The sequence below is a fragment of the Limulus polyphemus genome, unplaced genomic scaffold, assembly GCF_000517525.1.
Source record: "Limulus polyphemus unplaced genomic scaffold, Limulus_polyphemus-2.1.2 Scaffold1311, whole genome shotgun sequence".
In the NCBI taxonomy this organism is placed as follows: domain Eukaryota; kingdom Metazoa; phylum Arthropoda; class Merostomata; order Xiphosura; family Limulidae; genus Limulus; species Limulus polyphemus.
Window position 1 is genome coordinate 169,338 of NW_013666921.1, and position 10,274 is coordinate 179,611.

The following is a 10,274-nucleotide window of genomic DNA, read 5'->3' on the forward strand; positions in this document are numbered from 1 at the left end:
TAAATTGTATTATTGGTTGTATATTAAAATATATTTGTATTAAAAAAGAAAACTGTGTGTATCAATTTTGTTGGAAAATATCACAAATTAGAGATATATCGGCATTTATTTAAATACTCAATCTAAATTACAATTTAACCCAGTTTTAGGGTATTTGAAATTGTAATACGTAACAGGTTTCTCTAGAGTAAACTAGAAACAGAATGTATAGATAGTCAAATATTTTAATAATAACTGTTACTATACCCTCAGTTCAGGTTTCTCTCTCTACGAACTAGGAACAGAATGTATAGATATCCAAACATTGTAAAAATGACTATTACTATACCCTCAATTCAGGTTTCTCTTGCTAAACTTGGAAAGGAATGTGTAGATAACCAAACATTGTAATAATGAATATTACTGTACTATCAGTTCAAGATTCTGTAGAGTAAATTTGGAACAGAACGTATATATAGCACAACATAATAATAATAACGATTACTATTCCCTCAGTTCAGGTTCCTCTCTATGAACTTGGAAGAAAATGTCTAGATATCCAAACATTGTTATAGTAACTATTACTATATCTTCGGCTCAGACTTCTCTCTATAATCTTGGAACAGAATGTAAAGATATTCACTGGTAAAATATACTGATTTTAGGTTTCTCTACAGTAAACTAGGAACAGAACGACTAGACAGCAAACCTTACAATAGTAAGTTGTAAAATACCCCCCCCCCCCAGTTCAGGTTTCTCTAAAGTAAACTAGAAACCGAATGTTTAAATAAATCTTGCAGTACTGACTAGTAAAATACCCCAGCTCAGGTTTCTCTCGAGTAAAGTAGAAACCGAACATCTATAAATAGCCGCACTTTGCATAGTGTTTTATGTGACAACGTTGTTAGGATATAATATATTTTTGCGGAAGTTTACTAGAAAATTAACCCACTAATTAACAACACATGAATGAAATTTTCAGCGACAGTGGTAGCCCCCCCCCCCTATAAAACGTGAAACAATACTTCAGTAACCAAGTTAACATTAGAAAAAATTACATAAGTACAAAACTAAATGAAATTATTAATAAGAATATTTTCAATGCTATTTCAATTTTCGTTTTAACCCAATAGTAAATGTACCTTAACTTTTATAAAACTTGCAAAATGGAAGTTGAGTTAAACCTTATAACAATTATTTTAACCACCAAGGACTTACAGTCTTTTTTATTGGCCAATATCCCGTCAATCGAGTGTTTATTTACATTCTCTATTCGTTTTTCTCCAGAGCCGACGGACATATTCTCTCCGTCTCCACCTCCATCTCCTCTTATTAATCGACTGATTGAACTCACGGAAGGCGCTGTGCTGCGATCACAGTACTATAAAAAGTCAAATATACAGAATGAAACACTAACAATATACTATTTTTAATAAATCGTTTTGATTGTTATTATTTTCTGATCCAGGATTAGTCTCTTTAGAATGGATCACGTTGGATAAAAGAATGGCTACATTCGTAAAAACAACACAAATAAAATTGTTTAACATTATCGTATAGTATTTTATTGTAGCTTTATCTAATTCGACAATTCTTAATTTAATATCAGTTTCTTACCCCTTCTTTAACGAGTCTATCTCTAATCTCCCAACTGAAAATTCCTGGATTCTCTTTCTTAAAGTCTTCTATTTTTTTCTCTATGTCAGGTGTGGCGACACGAGGCTTACTGCCACCGATGACTCCTGGTCTAATACTGCCCGTTTCCTTGAATCAGACAGAATTCGCTTTAAAATTATTTTAATGTCCTTGAGGAGAAGAAATTGAAGCGTTATTTATCACTTCAACTATAACTTCTTGAAAAAATATATTCACTTCACTAATTACTGCAAAGAAAAACAGTTTACATATGTTGTTCTCTTAGCAACATGTTTTTATCAACAAGAAGACACTAAATAGTAAAGCAGATTGTTTTTTTTATAACACTCTTAAAGTTTACAATAAACTTTGTTTTTTGTGCAATAAAATTCTTTAAAGTTATTTTATCTACCTTTATTTTCAACATTTTTGTCTGTACATAACATAAAATCAGCTTAAATAATTTGTTCATACTGTTGTTGGACTTTCGAATATTTGTTTGTAATAACTGTCAGCCATATTGATAGCTTCGTTATGTTAATCCTCGCCGATAGCTCAGCCGTAAGCTTTGTGGGCTTATATTGCTAAAATTTGGGCCCTGCTGTGGGCACAGCTTTGTGCTTAAAAACAAACAAAATTATTTTGAGATAAATTAGTGAAGAATGAGTTAGTTTGTTCGTAAGTAGCATATTAGTGAGGTGAATAATTTTTTGCTATCATGAAAATCATCATTTCAGGTTGAAGTCTAAAGAAAGAAGAAAGAGCTTGGGAACGAGAGTAGTTATACCTTTTAAAGCTGAAGTTCATTTTTGACGAATATTCTGGATTTAGTTCCATAATTTTTACAAAAACTAGTAACAATCTGCTAAAACATTCACAGATGTGAGGGTCGTGTGTTGAACGTTAATCTATCAGTGGCATTTTACAGATGAGCTGTATATTTCCGATGTTGTACAATATATTTAACCACACACAGAAAACGTTCCTAAAATGCTCTTTTAAGAATCAAATTACATTTTACAACAAGTATATTTATATCATAAACTAGCATATATTTTCGTAACAAGTTTTAATCAAATAATCTTTCAATTTTTCGTCCTTGAACTTTAATCACAAGGTTTAAGACAAAAATTAAAGCTGTTGTTTTCTTAGTGCAAAGCGGAAAAATGAGTCACGGATTTCAGTGTTGTAAAACCTTAAATTTACCACTAACTCACGGGGAACACAATTCAAGCTAATTAGATAGAAGTAGTAGGTCTTATCAAATAGAGTTCGAACTAACTATAGAGTAGGTAGCACATCTTCTCAAAATATAACGCATCCAACTCTCTGTATTTCAATAGAAATAAGCTCATTAAAGTTATGAATTTATAGAACTTGTTAATAGAAAATAAACTAAATTATAAAACTAAAAGTTACAAGTTTGTTATTTTATATGTAATCATATCTTAATCACCTACATCTTTCTATTTTGCCATTCAAACTATGAAATATTACAGAAATTCAATGCAACAAAGGCCGTTTTTATACAACCAAGAACAAGATCAACATACTTCGTCAAACTGGATACATATGATACTGCTAAGTCTTCATTTATTGATTTCCTCCTACGGAGTTCCATGTTTACGGTTAACAAATATAGGACTAAACCTCACATTTCATAACAAAAACTTTAGCCAATAAAAAAAAAGCACTTGTCCAGAGCATTATTTCAATGTAATATGATAAAATTCTTAGTAGTGACTTATAAAGTCGATCTTTCTATATACACATACATTATCTTATACTTTGAACTACATTAAAACAAAATAACTGAAGCCCAAAATTCATCATATCGACTAATTTTAATTTTACAGCAACGTTAAGAATTCAGTTATACAAAAGTTGATACATGCGAAGAAAGTCTGTTAAAAATATGAATCGCTTCGGGGTGTCGAATAATTTGAATTGACAACTTAGAGCAGAAGATAAAAAGTTGTTTGTTGAGACACACTGAGTCAATTATAAATGTTTTAAAAACTTTTAGAATTAATACAAATCATTACTGGCTTCGCGAAAACTTTGCTTTTTCGACTAAGTAAACGACAGCTTTCAAAAAGATGGCTGAATCATCTCACGAGAGACCAAAGCCTCAAATTGCAGGCCTTGATGAGGTAACAAAATTTATAAATGACCCGGAAAATCAAAATCTCTGCTCACTGCCATAACAAATCCGTTGTAAATGTGATCAACATGGTCATGTATAATAAAGAAACCTATACACACAGCTGAGGTTCGTTTATACCTTAAGGTACATCGTAAAGATGAGTGGGAGGAGTGACCCTTCTCGTCATTAGCGACGAAAGTAAACCGTATAATTTGTTTTATTTGAGTGTTGGCAAAAAGATGTCCCAAGAGCAATGTGCAACCCAACTTTTGAATGAGAGGTTACGTTGTTTGATGTATACTAGTCTGTGAGAAATACAGGTTACTGTGTTTAAACCTGATATCGAGTAAGTTACAAAGTACAGAGATAATATGTTTAATTCAAGCCATACCGCGTGCAGAACTACAGCCTCCAATATCAAATCATGCAAGAACCGAACTGCAAGAAGCTGTATAATACTGGTAAGATCTAGCATGATCTGGTGGCTAGGACGTTGTACGCGTAAACTGCAGGTCGTGGGATCGAATCTCGTTGTCGATTATGCTCGCCCTTTCAGCGTATCATTGGTAAAGAGTGGCTCAATATTGGCTAGTCTATCACTTCAAAATTAGGAACGGCAGATAGCCCTCGAGTAGCTTTAGACAAAATTCAACAACACCACCAACAAAATACTCCTAAGGGCGTAGGACCCTAATCAGCATCGTAGTTGAGTATATTAAACTCCCAAGTTTTAAACAAACACTAAGTTCAAAAACTAGTTTATTTAGTATTTTCTAATTATGATCTCAAGAGGCCGTTAGGAAATATTTTATGCACAATCGTGTTTTATGCTCTGAAGAATGTATATTTAAGTATGTCTCTAGATCTGTTTATTCGTATCTCCAAAGCCGATAACGGGATGTAACGCAAGTACCGAGCATTTAACTGATAAATTTACAAATTATCACACCAAGATCAGCTAAATAACAGTTCTGAACCATATCAACTCGTCAAGTTCAACCAAGTTCTGAACCATATCAACCCGTCAAGTTCAGCCAAGTTCTGAACCATATCAACCCGTCAAGTTCAGCCAAGTTCAGAACCATATCAACCCGTCAAGTTCAGCCAAGTTCTGAATCATATCAACCAGTCAAGTTCAACCAAGTTCTAAGCCATATCAACCTGTCAAGTTCAGCCAAGTTCTGAACCATATCAACCCGTCAAGTTCAACCAAGTTCTGAACCATATCAACCCGTCAAGTTCAGCCAAGTTCTGAACCATATCAACCCGTCAAGTTCAACCAAGTTTTAAACCATATTAACCCGTCAAGTTCAGCCAAGTTCTGAACCATATAATCCGTCAAGTTCAACCAAGTTCTGAACCATATCAACCCGTCAAGTTCAGCCAAGTACTGAACCATATCAACCCGTCAAGTTCAACCAAGTTTTAAACCATATTAACCCGTCAAGTTCAGCCAAGTTCTGAACCATATCAACCCGTCAAGTTCAACCAAGTTCTGAACCATATCAACCCGTCAAGTTCAGCCAAGTACTGAACCATATCAACCCGTCAAGTTCAACCAAGTTTTAAACCATATTAACCCGTCAAGTTCAACCAAGTTCTGAACCATATCAACTCGTCAAGTTCAGCCAAGTTCTGAATCATATCAACCCGTCAAGTTCAACCAAGTTCTAAGCCATATCAACCTGTCAAGTTCAGCCAAGTTCTGAACCATATCAACCCGTCAAGTTCAACCAAGTTCTGAACCATATCAACCCGTTAAGTTCAGCCAAGTTCTGAACCATATCAACCCGTCAAGTTCAACCAAGTTTTAAACCATATTAACCCGTCAAGTTCAGCCAAGTTCTGAACCATATCAACCCGTCAAGTTCAGCCAAGTACTGAACCACATCAACCCGTCAAGTTCAACCAAGTTTTAAACCATATTAACCCGTCAAGTTCAGCCAAGTTCTGAACCATATCAACCCGTCAAGTTCAGCCAAGTACTGAACCACATCAACCCGTCAAGTTCAGCCAAGTTTTAAAACATATTAACCCGTCAAGTTCAACCAGAGGTATTGTGAAATAGAAATGTTATTTTTTTTTTCTTATGATTTATTCATTATGCACCCACCGTTAATTTGTAACTTCAAAAGATAGTTTAACTGAAGAGAGATGATCTAGTTCGTTATTGCATTTATCAGCTGGTCGAAGTGTAATGATGTGAGTTGAAATGTTTCATAAACACAGCTACAAACCAGAAGACACACTGGCTGATAAATGCCTATAGAAAAATGAACAGCCACAGCCACTGTGATGAAATGGCACATATGATAAATGCCTATAGAAAAATGAACAGCCACAGCCACTGTGATGAAATGACGGAGTTTGCAAACTCCCCAAACTAAAACAATCGAAGCTCAATCAGCATATGCTAGTTTCGCTTTCTTTGACTTGGCAATAAGCCTCAACTTTTTCGGTTTTTTGTCATTTTTTATGAACAATGAAACATTTGCGGTCGTATTTTTTATTACCATTATCCCATCACGTATTTTATATAAACTACCTAAAGAAAGCAGAGTACTTAATGATTATAGCAATCTTAATTTTTTAAAAAGTTGCCAATGTGTTGGCTGTGAATTTTGTTGACTAGCTGCCTTCCCTCTATTCTATAATTTAAATATTGGGAAAAAATTAAAATAAAAGACAAACAAATGATGTATTTATATTGTTTTTCTGAAGCATATAAGAACATTTTTAGCAGTAAAGCTAATATAAATTCTTTAAGCACATATCAAAATTTTAAAAGCCACGAAATTTTGGAATAGCTTAAAATGATTACACACTTATAGATGGTCAACGTTCAACGTTAGTGAATTATTTGAATAATAATAATGTAATATATAATAGAACATTCAATACATAATTTATCGTTACAAAAACTCAAAATATGAAAATAAGTAAAAAATTAAACAACAACAGTTTTTATCCTGCGTTAAATCTTTTTTTGAAATAATATGCTAAAGTACAAATTATACTGGGATCAGTATGGTGACCTCTTGGAAGATATTATACGGAGGAGTTGAAAACAATTTCATAATCTATTCTAACTTCCCTACTGTATGCATTATCCAATGAACACCATTTTAATAATTAGACCACCCACAAATGATCATTTCTTACCGATCGCAAAATAATCGTATTTTGTAAAGGCAAGTCATGAATATATAAATGTTACTAAATATTCGCGGAGAGAGAGTACGTAAAACACAAATAATGGATAGATACCTAAATACACTAAGTAATCTTACAATTACACAAGTACATGATGAAGAACAGTTTCTTCTACTGGTCTGTGAATAAAATTTTTTTGACTATAATTTGGACAAAACAAAACTGGTTTACGATCTACACTACTACACATGCTGATGTATTGCTTTATTTTCAATTATTGAACGTATAAGAGCAATGGAAATGAACAAAATTATTATAGTATACTTCCTTCACACAAGTTGGAAAAAAATCAAAATGTTTTTTTATATACACACTTTTATATATTCTTACAACTCAGTCTCTAGATAAAGTTGGCGATTTATACCTTTCAGTGAGGTTGATTGTAATATGAAAAACTTTTAGCCATTTTGAGTAACATTCTTTATTATCAAGTGAGCGGGACTGATAAGAGATGGCACTACTTAAAACAGCAGTAATAAGTTTGTTTGTTTTGAATTTCGCGCAAACCTACACGAGGGCTATCTGCGCTAGCCGTCCCTAATTTATCAGTGTAAGACCAGAGGGAAGGCAGCTAGTCATCACCACCCACCGCCAACTCTTGGGCTACTCTTTTACCAACGAATAGTGGGATTGACCGTCACAGTATAACGCCCCCACGGTTGAAATGGCGAGCATGTTTAGTGTGACGAGGATTCGAACCCGCGACCCAGATTGCGAGTCGAGCGCCCTAACCACCTGGCCATGCCGGGCCACAGTAACAATAATATTATAGGATGGATTTAATCTCCATTAACTTTCGTTTCATCGATGGTCGCAGAAGAAACCGGGTTATAAATTTGGCGGGAAAGTCTTAAATTTTTTTTCGTGGGTAAATGTGACAAATAAATGTGAATATGCTTACCAGTGGCATAGCGGTATGTCTGCGGACTTACAATGCTAGAAACCGGATTTCGATACCCGTGGTGGGCAGAGCACAGATAGTCCATTGTGTAGTTTGTGCTTAATTACAAACAAACAAATAAGCATGTGTAAGTGCTGAGTAATTATAACTTAAAAATCTGCTTCAGAGGATTATTGGACCCGAGTTATAAGGAATAGGAAGGAGCCATCGCATTGGTATGACAATTATAACACTTACCAAATACGACTACAGAGGCGCCACCATTGTAAAATTTGTATTTAGGTCATACTATACGTTCAATATGCGCACCTACGATATCCACAATGTATTAACTGTGGACATCATCTTATTTAAGGCAACCCTGAATTCTTCAGGTCAGATAAAGTGCGAGGGTAAAAAGAAAATATGCTGGTTAAAAAAATATGATGTGGCCATGATCAAAGACAAAAACAAGACCCCAGCAACTCTTATTGCTCCAGACAGCTTCCTCCATATCGTGTAGGGGTGCTGACGTGTCGCATGGAAATTATCATTGTTCCCTGAGATGTTCTGGTTGTTCACCATCAGTCGCACAAGACTTTGTGATGCAGAGTCGATGCGATGATGAGCATTAGCTCATTTAAATATCTGTAGATGTTATAGTTTCTAGTGTGACATGAATAGCACTCTGAACCATAGACAGCGGCATATAGAAACAGCGGGATACTGCATGGCACGACAGGTCTGTTAACATCTGCTGTTGCCTAAGAATCAACTTTACGGATCATCACAAGTGCAACCCACTGTTCCTCAGGTATCGAAATTAGTCTCTTTATAACTGCGTGTTATCTAGCCTAAGGTATTCCCATAAATAGCTGCCTTTGTGTTGCTGATATTTGTAGAGCTAACCTCACTATCTGCCCTCCTGTTAGTCTAACATGTATAGTTATCTGTACAACAATACCAGAAGTTTACTGATACGATTGTTTTTATGACGTTTTTTGGGGGGTAATAAAAAATTATGAAATGGGCGCAACCTGTGTCAAAATTTGGAAACTGTTGGAAATGATTCCTCCATGTGTTACTTGAAATACCTGTACGGTTGCACCATTCTATACCTTATAGTAAATATATATACATATATATGTGTGTGTGTGTAATAATATGACAACCACGCTATATCTTCCATATCCAGTGCCGGTGAGGCCTTTCGTCCAATACCAGTAGTAGTGGTCAAGGCACTATTTATATAATCAGTTGTATGAACAACAACTGATATGTGGGGGAACTAGATTATGCAATTGCTGTAATTATCATGCTTTTGTTTAACTGATTTACAAGTCATAATGAGGTAAGGATTAGTAACACATTGCTATTTATTTCATTTTTAACACCAGTTATTTATTAGTTTTTATTAATTTGAAATAACTCAGAAGAACTGTCGAACTGGTAAAATAGTCTTCTTGTTCCCGCCAAAACGCCAATGAGAGGAAACTACATTACTAATTCTAAGCATATGAGCGTTAGGATCACCCAGAGTCTCAGTATAAATATTACACCAAACTATCAACCAGACTTTGAACACACACAAAGTAAAAAAAAAGACGAAACTGTTTACAATCTCCATCACCAATTTATCTAGGTGGCTGAAAGTGTGTAATGCTCAAAACTACAATTCTCAACTTGTCATGATATGAAGTGTTACCTATAATATGACCTTTTATATGCGACTTAAGTGTTCTTTCTAGGAATGGTATTATAGATGAACGTCAACGGATCGTAAACCTTATACATAGAATAACTACGCAGAAGGAAACACAAAATTATAACATTATTCCAGGACTTAGGTTTGTTAATTACATCTAACAAGAAAACACTAAAGGTTAGCCGGTTTCTGGATTCAGTTCTGTAAATACAACACCAAAAAAGAAAAGGAACAAAACGTTAGCGTTATTCCTGGACTGAAGTAATGTGAAAAAAGAGAAACTGAAGGTTATCATTATTTATGGACTGAATGTTATAAATACAAGTAATGAGAAGGAAAAGGTTATCATTATTCCTGGACTAATTCCTGTAAAAACAAGTAAGAAGAAGGAAAAGAGAAACTAAAGCTTTAACTGTTTCTGGATCCGATATTATAAATACAAGTAATAAGAAAACAAGAATCTAAAGGTTAGCATTTTTCTGGACTTACAGAAGTGAGTTATATTAAAACGGTTTTGGAGTTTCACCACGTCGTTATAGAGGCCCGGCATGGCCAGGTGAATAGGGCGCTCGACACGCAATCTGAGGGTCGCGGGTTCGAATCCTCGTCCAACCAAACATGCTCGCCCTTTCAGCCGTGGGGGCGTTATAATGTGACGGTCAATCCCACTTTTCGTTGGTAAAGGAGTAACCCAAGAGTTGGCGGTGGGTGGTGAC

General features: G+C 34.8%; 1 protein-coding gene across 1 annotated transcript in view; it reads right to left on the reverse strand.

Annotated features, from left to right (window-relative positions):
• Positions 1–10,274, reverse strand: part of LOC106463045 (protein gooseberry-like) — a 73,928-nt gene that overhangs the window by 44,804 nt on the left and 18,850 nt on the right. The window contains exons 3-4 of the mRNA XM_013923016.1: positions 1,597–1,743; positions 1,198–1,360 (exon numbers count right to left, since the gene is read on the reverse strand). Coding sequence (XP_013778470.1) covers positions 1,198–1,360; positions 1,597–1,743 — 310 coding nt within the window. The remainder of the gene's footprint in view (positions 1–1,197; positions 1,361–1,596; positions 1,744–10,274) is intronic.